At 40.0% G+C, this 13,908-nt stretch overlaps 1 protein-coding gene across 4 annotated transcripts in view; it reads right to left on the bottom strand.

Moving 5' to 3' along the window:
• Positions 1-12,444, bottom strand: part of ogdha (oxoglutarate dehydrogenase a) — a 29,542-nt gene extending 17,098 nt beyond the window's left edge. For 3 of the 4 annotated variants that reach the window (XM_065951006.1, XM_065951008.1, XM_065951012.1), the window contains exons 1-3: positions 12,307-12,444; positions 9,385-9,796; positions 2,689-2,865 (exon numbers count right to left, since the gene is read on the bottom strand). In XM_065951006.1, coding sequence (XP_065807078.1) covers positions 2,689-2,865; positions 9,385-9,624 — 417 coding nt within the window. In that variant the 5' untranslated portion in view covers positions 9,625-9,796; positions 12,307-12,444. Of the gene's footprint in view, positions 1-183; positions 278-2,688; positions 2,866-9,384; positions 9,797-12,306 lie in introns of all 4 variants that reach the window. The other variant, XM_065951015.1, reaches the window with a different exon arrangement.
• Between the last annotated feature and the right edge of the window lie 1,464 nt (positions 12,445-13,908).

Below are 13,908 nucleotides of genomic sequence, written 5' to 3'. Positions count from 1 at the left end.
CAGCAGGGTAAAAGAATAAAAGACGACCAAAGAGAGGAAGAGGAGGAGAGAGGGGGAGAGAGAGAGAGAGAGAGAGCGAGAGTGAGAGAGAGAGAGAGAGAGAGAGAGAGAGAGGGTGGGAGGGAAAAGCAACATTAACACCACAGACTGGAAGCAGTTTGTTTTTCAGCTCTGTTGTCTCACCGACGTCCTGGAAGCCGCTATTGACCGGAGCATCATCAAAATTCACACAGCTGATTCCCAGAGGATCCAACTGAGCATTGTGATGCCCCATCACCTAAACACACACCCACACACACACACACACACACCTGGTTATCGCAACACAACCTGCAGTGAAGGTGCAGGCCTGGTTACTGGAGGTCTTCACAGGTCAACGTTAAGGACAGACGATGTGATGAGTCTGACTGTAACAATGATGCACTGGTGGTGATGTCACTTCTCTTGTGTGTGGATTTTTATCATATCTACTATCAATGACAGAGTTCACTTTTCCCTGACAGCTCACCTGGTGGCACCTGACTCTGATTTGGACAGTGACTCGGATTCGGCAGCGCAGTTATAAGACGTTCACAGACAGATTCTTTCTTAATGTTTAAAGTCATGTCGCTGCCATTTAGGCAAGAAGTGAGGTAAGATCAGCTCGCAATCCTAAAGCCCTGCAGAAGAGTGCCACAGAGACACTGACTCATTAAAGATACAATATGTACAATTCTTACACCATGATGTCTAAATTTATAAAAAGAAATCGACTAAACGTGTTATTTTTGTTGAACGCTTATATTACCTCAAAAGTGATCAAAGCCAGAGAAATCCTTAATTTTATAGTTGTAGCAGGATGTGTGTTGTCGTGTCAGCCACCGTGATAGACACAACATGTATACCGTTGCCATGGAAACACCGGATGTCAAAGACCGCTACATAAGGAAGAGGTAGCTGCTGCTGAAAGCTGCAGAGCTGTTGCTTTATGTGTGATAAAAACGTCATGTAAATTATACTCGGATACTTTAGCTCGTCTGTAAACGTTTTCTCTTCCTCAGGTCGGTTTCGCCCGCTCGTCTTGACTACGGTAAAGTCGGAGTTCGTTTTCATCGGGGAGGGTGAGTAGTAGAGAGAATCACTCCTATGATTCCCCGCACACCTCGATATCATCTTTGTTATTGTTTTGATTTAGAGCCCCCTGGTGGTGGACTTTACTCACTGTACGTTTAACTGATTTTAGCAGATTCATTCATTAGGTTTGCTTGTTTTGGAAGCAAGCATACATTGGTGGTAAAATCCGGCTCTGATTAATAATCTTGTGCAAGACGAACCCTAAAGGAATCCTGACCTTAGATATAAATATCAGATATAATAGATATAAAAAAAGCTCGTCCAGCAGCCTACCTGACGTCCTGTGCACCGACCAGCCACAAAGAGTCAGCGAATTATAACCTGAAATGAACGCTGTCTTTACCTGCTCTTACCTCTTTTGGGTCTGTTTGTTTTAGAGTGTACTAATGTTCAGCATATTAATGCACCTGTTCCAGCAACTTTTTCATTCTGATTCACACTGGACAAACAACTTTGGACCTGTGAAGACCTCCGTTAATCCCGCCGTACACCATCAGATAAAGAGATGTCAGGATGTTTTGTAAGTCCGAGCATGCTACGCTTCTGTAATGTCATGTTTTATAAAATACAGAATGTTGTTTTGTTATTTCAGTGCAACCCCGTTCAAGTTGCACCGACTATGAACCAAATAAACATTTACTTATCATAGATATTTCCAACAAAACATTCTGCTTTCATGTTGAGAAACTTTGAACTTACATCCTCTTGATTAACTCACTTTCTGAGAGGCATCAACAACTCGCACTCACTGGAATAACATTCAACTCTACCATGGATTAAATGTGTTTCTGCATGCAACAAAAGCTTCTTAGAATAATAACTCAATTTCATGATTGCTCAAATATCAAACTGTAATAACTAAGTCATTAAATTAACAGACATTCAAACTTTTTCATTAGTGATGTGCTGTCACTACTGAGCTGCACTTCTGTGGGGGAAAAATGCAAGTTAAATATCACACACATCTCAATAACAAGACACACAGAGGAGAAAATAAAACATATTTATCAGAATTTAAAAAAAGGCCTTTTCAATATCAAGGAGACATAATGTTTCTCCAGGATAATAAAAGTGCAAAGTTAGGTTTTAAAACATCTTAACTAATGTCACACTGTTTAAAAAAAAAAAAAGAAGCCGATAAATTTCATTTATGTCAATGTTATCTCTACATCACCGAACTGTTTGTCACGTGCCTTATAAACACACAAAAGAGATGTTTGTGTATTTACCTCTTTTAACTTGTGACTATTTTAACTCCCCCAGTGATATTTTGTTTACGGCATTTTTAAGGTCTGAAGAGGAAAAGTTCAATATAGAGGAAGGCAAAAGACAAAAGGTTTCAGGAGATGTCCAGAAACCAAGGAAGTCTTATTTCCTGGTTTCTTTTCTATTCCTCCAACGAGGACGTCTCAGATAAATAAACCCTCCTGTATTGGGAACCTATCATTAGTTTTCAATATGATCATAATATGTACCCCAAATGTTAACCTAACACTCTGCAGCTCTTCATCGTTGATAACTAACTCATAAGCTTTATGTGCAGATATTCAACTCTTGTTTTTGTGCCTGTGTTACCTGGTAGGCCCTGATGAGGGACTGGACAGCCAGGTGATCCTCCACCAGCTTCTCCACGTTGGGCTGAGCTCCGACCAGAGAGGAGAGCTGAGGAGCTGAAGCCAGACCCAGAGGAGACTGGTACGCTGCACCCGGAGGAGCACCGGCGTTAGCATTCCTGAAAAATACATCCCACGACTGGAACGGAGGAGGAGGAGGAGGAGGAGGAGGAGGAGGAGGAGGAGGAGGAGGAGGAGGAGGAGGAAGAGTGAGAATGAGGCGAGAAAGAAAGAGATGGGTAAGAGATAAAGAGAGAGAGAGAGGGGAAATAACATTAGACTTTTTATAAACAATAGAAAAAGAATAGAATGTGCTTTGACTTACATCACGACATCTTAAAGATATTTTTTGAAAAGTCACAACGTTATGAATGATTTTTTTTTTACGCTCTGATCCTGATCAGTTACTGGATCGCTGGCGATAGCTAACGTCTGTGTGAGATATAAAAGAACAAATTGGACTGCTGTCCTCATCGTTCTTTCTTGTGTTTGACACTTATTCAGGATTCAGCACACACTTGTTATATGCTGTCAGTAAATGCTAAATGGATTTGAGCTTGTATAGTTATTTTCTAGTCTTCTGACTACTCAAAGAGCTTTTACACCGCAGAAAGAAACTGTATGTATGCTTTGGTAAGAGGCACTCAGGGAAACCGACACAGCCTTTTTTTTCTGCCGCAGCTTCAGGTTTCCACTCAGTGACTCATGAGTCCAGAATGAGCTGAAAAACCACAGACTGCAAACATCTCACTCCCAGAATGAGCTCAGTGCTCTCACTACAACACAAAGACATTTCAAAACTGAACACTCTTCACACAGTTTACTCCCTCCCTCTCTCCATGTTTCAGCCTTTTGCCCTCTTTAAGTATCAATCAATATTTACTGGAGGACTATGACTTACGGTAAGTCGTGCCTACAAACTGCATAACCCGAGTACACACAGCAGGTAATTACTGCAAAAAGACGTTCAGGAGGGTGTGATAACAAAAATGTAGTTGAAATGTGTTTTCCAACATGTGCTTCTGTATTCTCAGCCTGTTTGTCTACATCCTCTCCATGCAGGAATGTTCTTGTTTTCTTTCATGCCTTAGTGTGTTTTTTTTACCACCAACTTGCACATCACTCACATATCATGCAGCCATGTTTCAATATTTTATCCTAATGTGCAGCTATACTTTCTAGTACATAAATGCAGCAGAGTGTTTGGAGTAATTTGACATGTGGTGAAGTAGTGGGGGCTTTAAGAATTTACCTTCAGCTTCACTGCGGCGCCATTTATCAGTGAATAAAGTAAAAGAATAAATCTAAATGGAGACTAGTGAGCGAAGGCGATGGCATAATCAGCTAAATGAAGCATTATCTAATCAGCAGAGTACGGAAGCATTTCAAAATCTAAAACAAAACATTCAGCCTGTTTGAAGCTGCTTCACTCCACAACGCCAGCTGATCTCAGGACTCAGCTGCTGCTGTAAAACCAGAGTCAGCAGAAAACAGCAGTGGAGAAATGTCAGCTGTGTAACCTGTCATCACTGACCACTGTTCACTACACTGATCCTCAGGAGCCCAAGAGAAGAAATGTAGGAATAAGTATTTAAGTAATGTATATTAGTGCAATAGTGATGCATTCAAAACCTTAATTATCTAATTATATGACGGGTATTCAGTCTGTTGACTGCATGATACAACCTGAACTTCAGATAGGCCTGCACAATATGAGGAAATGTTCTATGAGCATTAAAGTCGTCAACATTTTTGTTTTTTTAAAGCTTTTTGGTACGTGATTTATAACGATACAATCTGTTATTTCAGTAAGTAAACGTACTGTCTAAGTTGATCTACTTAGTGCTGCTGGAGCATTTTGACCTCTAATAAGTAGAAGTGTTGAAGCATTAGATCCCAAAGTCATATTTCAACCAAAAGCTGCAGCGGAAGAATGAGAGGGTGCTGTCTACATTTTGTTAAAAGTGCAATTAAGACAGTGTGCAGGAGTTTGCCAGCAATATTTGGTAGTTTAAAACAAGAAATTAGACAATATTTGATGCCTTGGACTTTTGCTGGCGCGGTATGGAAACAGACCTGATATCGTTAGATTTGTTTATAGATTCAAGATTAACTGTATTTGTTCAAAAGGGGAGAAACGTGTCTCTGGCTCTTCACACATGGTGCAGATGTGAAAAATCTGGTCATCATTCAACTATTAAAATGTACGCCTGCAGTGAGCGAGCATCGTTTACATTCAATAACGTCATACCTTTTGCATTAAATTCAGACTTTTGCGATGCGTTTACCGCACATGCTCATATTGCAATGACAATAAACTTGTGATTAATTGTTTGCAGCCATAACTGCAGCTTTAATATTGAACTCACTCTGAAGTCACGCTGTGCTGATGTACAAAAAAAAAGAAAAAAAAAAAAAAAGGCAGAATCTTGGTCCAACACGACCACAGACAGATTTATGTTCGTTATAAAACCGAACAGCAACCTTGAAGCAAATGATTTCTTCTGCATCACCTTGGATGTGACATTACAAAATGAATCATTTCATCTGAGATGATTACCGAGAAAAGCACAAGTCGACCTTCGTAACCTAGCAACAAAGGATGCTGGTAAGAAGTGCTCTGAAATGGAGGTTTTGAAAGTGCCTGTGCAAAAACCACTGTCAGTGATCACAGGTCCTAATGCATTTACTGGCATACACTGCTTTAAGTTTAGAATAGAAATAGAATAGAAATTACTTTATTGATCCCAAACTGGGAAATTGTGGGCAATTTATAGGCAAGTAATTAACCTTTAGACGATATTTCTCATATACCTTTGTAGATGTACTGTACCTTACTTTTTAAACGCAGGGAATTCCCTTGTTACAGGGGATTTTAGACATTTGAACAGTTTCATCATCTACAACCCAAAATTGGATCATCATTAAAGCTGGTATGTTCTTGTTTTAGCCATTGATTGTATTTGCAGCCTGTGGTTTCATCTCCATTTACAGTTTTCAGTTTACCATGCAAGCACTTCCTGGTGAAACAGCAGGACGGGTCAGACAGGTTGAAGGAGTATCCTTCCAAACAAATGGAAACAGACTATTTGAAAACATGCCACAAGATTTGTTTAAAAGGTTCACTGACTCTGAAACTAAACTCTGAGACTCAATATGTTCCTCCTGGCAGATGATGCAGAAATCATCTGATGAAAACAATCACATACGTTAGGTTATAAAATATTAAGACTTCTCATAAGTGTGGCTTGTATCCAAAGTTAAATAATGAATGTTAGTCTTTGGTCTGCACTTTCAAAAACACAAAAAAACTAAACTTTGCTGGGTTTAAAAATGATTCTTGTTTAAATGAAAAGTTTATCCTACTCAACCTCCTACCAACACTAGAAGACTTCAAGAAAACGTTTTAAAGTTTGACATCTTCTCACATCTTAAGACATTTCAGTGACAGAGTGGACACTTTGGTAGGGACCGGGTCTCTTGCAGGCTCAATGTTTATAAGATTACACCTTGATTTTTGTTTCGACTATTTCCGATCCTGCTTCTGGTACAACTTAACAAAAATGGAAAATGAAGCAGATTTTAGCCTCGTCTGTGCAGTACTTTGTGTTATCTGCAGTGACTGAGGCTCTAAGGTTTGTTGGGTTAGCTTAAGAGATAACAAGCAGCAAGCTTAGTCTCAACTTTAAAATGCCCTAATTTGAATTTCCCTCGGGATCAATAAAGTATCTATCTATCTATCTATCTATCTATCTATCTATGTCTCCAGAGCTAATTGTTGCTACGCTAACAGCATTTCCTAAAAGTATGCCAGAGTCTAACTTCACTGTATAGCTTATGTTGGCAGAATAGGGTGAGGGTTTGCTGCTCTGTGTTTGATGCTGGAGGGACAAAGAAAGTATTTAATGGTTGATAAAAATGTGAAGTTGTTTTTTTTCCACAAGCTGAAACTAAGGAGGTCAGATGATATCAAACATGTTTGATTTGAGCTAAACATCAGGACAGAAAAGAGACTGACCAAAGACGGATGCTACCGAGTTTTACAACAACATAACTCCAAACAACGGGATGATCGGAGAGCACTACATATTAGAGGTGGGGGAAGAAATTTATGTAAAAAAATCGAGATTCAAAACTTCCAAAAAATCAAAAAAGAAAATTGGCTAATCAGTCACTCCCTGCTTAGTGCTAAGGCTAGCTCTTTAACTCAGTAGGATGCCAAATGGAGCAGCAAGAAATTCAAAGACTTTGAATCCATGAATCCAGAATAGTTTTGAACTGAAAATATTCTGAATCGAATCGTGAGACACCCAAAGATTCCGAGCCCTACTATATATTCAGCAAGTCTCAACTATTTCTATTCTGTCACTGAAGGATTGTCTGCAACAGTTAAAGAAACAGAAAAAAAGATCAGTGTAAATTCAGCATTACTGTAATCCGACTGTTGCTAATGACACCAATCAATCGGGCTTTAATCTCATGTAACCACCGTGTGTTTGTGAATGTGTGTAACTATTATTTGTTAGTGTGCTTGTATATGTATCGTTGCAGGAAACCCCCTGACCTCAGTCTCAGTGGCTCCTCACAACTAAAATAAAGGATAAATAAGAAATACTATAGAATTTAACAGCAGGCTGCAGATACACGGTGAAGCGGTGACTCATTCAAGGAACTCAGGCTAATTTGGCTGCCGCCTCCATGTGGTTTCCATGGTGATCATTGTGATCCATGGAGTCATGTCTCATGACAATAACATGGAAAAATCAGTGGAGGTCGTAGAGACACCTGAATGTTTTTAACGCCCTGAGTATGTATCTAAAGGGAGATTAACCATTTTTAACCGTTGATTTCTTCTAACTAGTAAGATTTCCACTCGACTACTTTAAATAAAAACAATAAGCAGGATGTGTATGTAGCTTCCTGCTCGATTGCAAAGCTCAAAGCAGCAAGGTCACACTGCCCAACTTTACATAACTGTGACATGTAACATGACACACACACACTCTAAAACACACACAAACACAGGATTGACTGTGTGTGTGTGTTAGCTTTAACTGAGATGTGAGGATGACAACTATACCAACAAATGATGCAGATTATAAACTCAAAATAAGAAAAATTATAAAGATTCTTCTTATCAATTAGTCCTAAAGAGAGGATAACAAAATACAACAAATCTTAATAAGAGTTAGTGTTGGAAAGCGTAGCTACACTCCAGACATGTTTTGAATCAGAGGAGATGTGATTTTTTACAATTCAATTAAGTTTCTTCAACTTCGCTCTTCTGAAATGAGCTAAAGTTGCATGTTTTGCAGAACATATCCTCTTTTCTACAGTTTTGTAGGAAGCTTGGGGACTTCAATAACAATTGTCTCACTAATAAAAGCAAACACATTTATGTTCTTGTGGAGGATTAGGATGGATTAATAGATGTTGCTTCCTAACACTTTTAAAAAACAACCCCAATATCCACCTGGTTTAAAGGTTATCACATGACTCCTGCCTGCCACAGTGTGACCTCTTATGTTGGACGCTAAAACTGCTTCGTCATGTGACAGAGCCTCAGGAAGCTAAAATTAACCTGACTGTCCTTTAGCACCAAGTTAAAATGTGTTGTTGGCGTCCCTGTAGAGAGATCACTGAAACACCACCAGTTTCATTAGGCCTGACGGGGGCGCTACCTCTCACCAGCTGTGCAGTGTGTCACCTTCAGGGATGCAGTTTCACAAAAAAATTCTGAGCTTTTGTGGTCGCTGGTGGCGCAGTGGTTAATGTGTGCGCCCCATGTATGGAGGCTATTGTCTTCCAAGCGGGCGACCCAGGTTCGAATCCAGGCCTGTGGCTCCTTTCCCGCATGTCGTTCCCCTCTCTCTCTCTCTCTCTCTCCCTGATTTCCTACTCTATCCACTATCATATCTCTATAATAAAAAAGGCACAAAAAGCCTAAAAATAAATCTTTATCAAACCTCACAGGCATTAAAGCCCAGGTACAACGATCTGATATTCATTTATCACTCTACTTTAACATGCAAGTATGTTTGCATTACATAATGTGCTTCTCTTCAATATGTTTTGTCCACCTGACATATTTAAGTTGAATACAATTTTACATTTCCCTAAGGCTGTTGGAATCTTAGGATAGAGAATAATCTAATGCAGATAAATCCCTGAAAGTATTTTTTGTACTTCTGAAAAGCAGATGTACATCATAACTGTGACATCATACATTGGTTTTTCGACAGCGGTTTAAAGCAGTTTACAGTTCATGACTTTGGCCATTGCCATGTTTTATTTGAGTCATTAGTGACCATATTTGAACAAGATTGTGGAGCTGGGGAGGTTAGAAAACACTGAGTCGCTAACTAATGCTAGTGCTAGCTTGGTTAATAAGGTGCAGTCATCATTCACTGTAAATGCCATATGGATTAGATGCAATTTCAAACTTTAATCACCCAAATAAAAGGAAGACGAACAAGAGAAGCACAGCTGCCTCCTTTCTGTCTTTGAGCACTTCTAAATGCAGAACAAGATATTTTTCAGGTTACCGTGGTTGTCATTGAAAAGGTTGCCATGCCTTATCACCAGAGTAAATCCCCTTTAAGTTTTCCAGACATGCACTGCCCCTTCCGACCAGCAGGGGGCTGCCACTGCTGCTTACCTTGTGAACACTCTTGGGGTCCTCCAACCAAGCGTAGTACATCTCCTCCACGTAGTTAGAGCTCGTCCCGTTCAGGAACGGCTCAGAGGCCACAGGTGCAGTGTAGCACCTGATTGGCTGAAACGTCCTTGTGCCACCTGTGGAGGCGACTGTGATTGGCCGTTGCTGGCCGACAGTCTGAGCCGCCTGTGAGGCAGTTAGCGGACGCAATCGCGCCGCACAAGTCCTTAAACGATGCATTAGCAGTCCTTAAAATGTCACACACACGGTGGCGGTGGTCAGGCCGACGGGCCGGACGTCCTCAACCTCAGAACGAAGAACAGATTAAAAAAAAATAATCACTCCAGCAGGGTCAGTCCCAGATCAGAGAGGAAGGAATCAAACATCCACTGTCCACTGGTTTATTTGTCCACTGAGAGGGGAGGGGGAGAGACACAGTGTTAGAGCTTGAATGAAGTTTGGTGTGTTCATGTTTCTAACACCAAGAACCTTGAACCTTAACAAGATCATAATAAACATGAACCTTTCACTCTTCATTCATGTGCAGAGAAAACCCTGGATAAGTGCTGGTATTAAAACACAGGGGCTTAAAACAAAACGCTGCCAGAGAAAGACAAATGTTACAGAAAAAAAAGAGCAGGGGAACAAATATAATGCAAATTGACCTTCACAGTGCTGTAAGACCAAAGGTGAAGCTATTTCTTTTTCTAGAGTTAGACAGCTTGGGACCATTTGTGTTTCTTATCCATGGTAAATCACTAACATTAGCCCTTACAGATAAGATAACACTGCTGTGTGGGTTCATAACATCAACATGGAGACACACGGCAGCTTTCACCAGGAACTGTCTGGATTAACTTTACCGCTGCTTTCCGATACCTCAGGCTGATCAGATTTGCTTGTAGATTCTGTATGCATGACAAGTAAAACCTCTTGTGTTTTTCCATTTTTTTTTTATTTTTTTTTTAAAATGGAGTTTGCATGAAACTTTTGTGATGTAACACATTGAGGTTGGGAAAATCCTAACGCTGCAAGGCTTTTACAAAAAACACATCATGTAAATATTTTAAGAGATATTCTGGTTTGGCAAATGACTTTGCATTTGATGACTGTGCGTGATACATTCCCCTTCCCCTCACAAGGCTTGTGACGTTAGTTTATTAGTACATGAATATAACAGAGAACATGCAGAGAAAGGGGAACACACGCAGTCTATTTTCCTCCAGTGACCAGCAGGCGATCAAAGTATTTTATTTGTTATATGGCAATGTTTTATACTTTCTCTTGTCCATGAATATAAATATTCAGAATTAGTACTAATGACAATACACCTTACAAGGTAGAATTACTGATATTTTAGCTACAGCTTGCTCAAACAGTATCAGGCAGACTCACACTTGAGGTCACAGTGTTTGTCTGCAGTCTGAGAACCTGCCAACTGTTTCTCCCTTTTCAACGTATTGTCTGATTTACGCTCAATCTGTACCTCAAGGAGACTAACGCAGGAAACACATTAAGGGGTAAGGCTGTCAAAATGTCAATACTGCTTTAAAACGATCCTTGTTATTCTAATGACGGGACGTACTTAAAAATAACTACACAAGACATGTGCGTAGGAGAGGAATGAGTGCATTGAAATAGCAAGAAAACTAATGGTGGCCAATGTTTTTGTGCAATTTAGACAGTGTGCATGAGTTGCCTGCAATGTTTGGTAATCAACAAGAAACTAAACTGGTTAGATTTTTATTTGCAACATATCAGAGTTCAATTCTGATATGGCGGGGCGGCAGTAGCTCAGTCTGTAGGATCTGTAGGGTACCAGTGGGTCACCATGCGGACCAAGTAGGAAGTTAGTCTGGTAACGGAAGAGGTGCAAAGTGATTTCCTGAGTACTGCCTAGGTGCCCTTGAGCAAGGCACCGAACCCCAAACAGCTCTGGTGCGCTCCCTGTGAAGCAGCCCAACTCTGACTTCTCTTCATCAATGCCTGTGCACAGGTCCTGTTTGTGCATGTGTGTTATTCGGGCCTATATGTGTGAGAAGCATGACTTTAAATAACAGTGTACACGACATTTAATAAATAAAGAATGTAAAAAAAAAAAAAAAAAAAAGTTTAGAAAATAATTTCAGAATATTTTTAGTTAAATATCAAAAATATAATAGAAGTTATTTCCAGGCTGCTTGGACTTCTTCTTCTGTCTCAGCTGGAGCTTCTGCGTCTGTGTTTTGACCTTGTTGGGTCCCCACTCCCTGCCTGCCATAGTCCTTCCCGCACCCCGGCCTGAACACGCCCACCACCTGCTCGATCAGCCTCCTGATTGGCTCTCCGAGGGAAACCCCGCCCGGACATAGGACTACCAAAGCTTTGTCATTGGCTACGCTACGTGTCCGTCACTTTGTCCTTTCACGAGTCATGAGTTCCTGAAATGTACTCGCTGCTTCATCAAAACATGGTACAATGACGTTCTGTAAATGTTTAAAATGTTATAAAACAAACGAAAGCGCCTCAGATTGTGAGAGCTCACCCTGCACCAACTGGATATATAGTTAGCTAATTGCTAAGCAGTTATGTAATTAGCCGGTTAGCTTCTACATCTGACTCTATTAGTGACCATCAGCGCGTTTTACTTGCAGCTATATGACTGCGTATTGAGTTAACTCAAACACCAGTTTAAATGTTAACACCATGTTTATGTCTTATATTGAGTAAAGCATCATTTCGCTGCTCTGACAGATGATCTGTTTGTCAGTTAGCACGCAGCTAACATGCTAACAGGTTTTGTCTCTCAAAAATTCCTCAACACTGATTTTTTTCTTCTCTTAAATCTGAAGCTGTGATCGAGCCTACGTGATAAACAGCACATCAAACATGTTCTCTGTTGACATTCAGATGCTACGAGATAATAAAGTCCTGGTTACTGACCTCGATAAACGAGTTACAGCGGCTCCCCTCTCGGCCGGGTATCCAGGATGCCCTTCGTCTCTCCCGGTAAAATGATGACAGCTCGGGGTGCGGAGCGTGGACGTGAGGCCTGGGTGGAAGTGACGCAGCAGCGACGTCATGACGCAAAGAACATGAGGGTTTTTTTTTTTGTTTTTTTGTTTGTTTTTACACGGGAACAAGTTAATTCAAACATGAATCAAGATTAGGGGGGATTATATATATAAAACAATAAAAATAAAATAATAATAATAATAAAAATTTCCAAAAGTAAACATCAGGCAAATGTAAGCAGACAACAAACTGGAGCAAGGACAAAAAAAAATTCAACAAGGGCCAGAAATAATAGCAAGAATTTTGATAAGTCAGCACTAAATCTTTTTAGCAATCCTGCTAGATTTCATTTTTTTCAAAGATAAGAAAAAATATTTTAAATCATTTATGAACCAGTCAAAGGAAGGTTTGCTGTTTCTCCACTTACTACACTGAATATGATATTTACTCATGAGTAAAATAACATTTACCATGTCAGTAATTGAAGGGTTTAAATTATCCAGAAAATAGAGAATACTATAAGTATCAAAAGATGGAATATCATTAATTTTTTAGCGACAACCAACTTCTAATGTCGACCCAACATCTTTGAGACACAGGACAGAATACAAACAAGTGCTCTAAAGCACAAGGGTTCACATCAAAATTAAGCCTTTTGTTGAGAAATGCAGCAGTTGGATAAATCTGGTGAATCATTTTAAAATGGGTTTCTTTCACTTTACGGGAAAACAGACATCTTAATATATTTGGAATGTGCTTTAGTCAGAACAGAAAGCTCAATTAACTCTGGGAACTTAGTATGCAGCCCTCTGTGGTAATCATGGAAAAACCTAGATTTCAGGATAGAACATGGGGGGGGGGTGTAAACTATATAGGCCTACTTTCTTTTCACCACATCATTATCCTATTTGTACGGAGCCCCCTGAAGTCCCAAGTTATTATCTTTTGCGCAAAAGATAGTATCTTTATTTGTATCATATCAGAGTTAAATTAGCACGTCATAGTTTTTGTGATCATGGAGTTAAGACCGACCATTTTCACATCTTCTGGAAGCACAGAGTAATTCAGCCTTGCAGGAGGTGAAACATGCAATGCAAAATTTTTTTGTTGTGAGTGATTTTTCTTTCTCAACTTGGCTATGTATCGAGGCAACATTGCAGCTCACTCTTTGTGCAGGATAAATATCTAATAAAGATTCTGTGAGCAGCCAGCTAATAAGCAGCAACACGAAAATTGAAGTTCAAACCTCCAAGACTGACTGGATAAGTCATTGTGACTGAAACTAAAGGTTTGGGACTTTCTCACTCAATCTGAGGGCAGGGACATTTCTGTGATATTGGGGGAAATGGGGTTGTGTTTTTTACATGGAGAAGTAGGAGGTTCCTGGTTCGAATCCAACTCAGACAGGAGCCTTTCTGTGTGGAGTTTGCATGTTCTCCCTGTGCATGCGTGGGTCTTCTCCAGGTACTCCGGCTTCCTCCCACAGTCCAAAGACATGCTTGTAAGGTTAACTGGTGTCTCTAAATTGCC

This window comes from Labrus bergylta, chromosome 2 (assembly GCF_963930695.1).
Source record: "Labrus bergylta chromosome 2, fLabBer1.1, whole genome shotgun sequence".
NCBI classification, from domain to species: Eukaryota; Metazoa; Chordata; class Actinopteri; order Labriformes; family Labridae; genus Labrus; species Labrus bergylta.
This window is presented reverse-complemented; position numbering and strand designations above follow the sequence as displayed.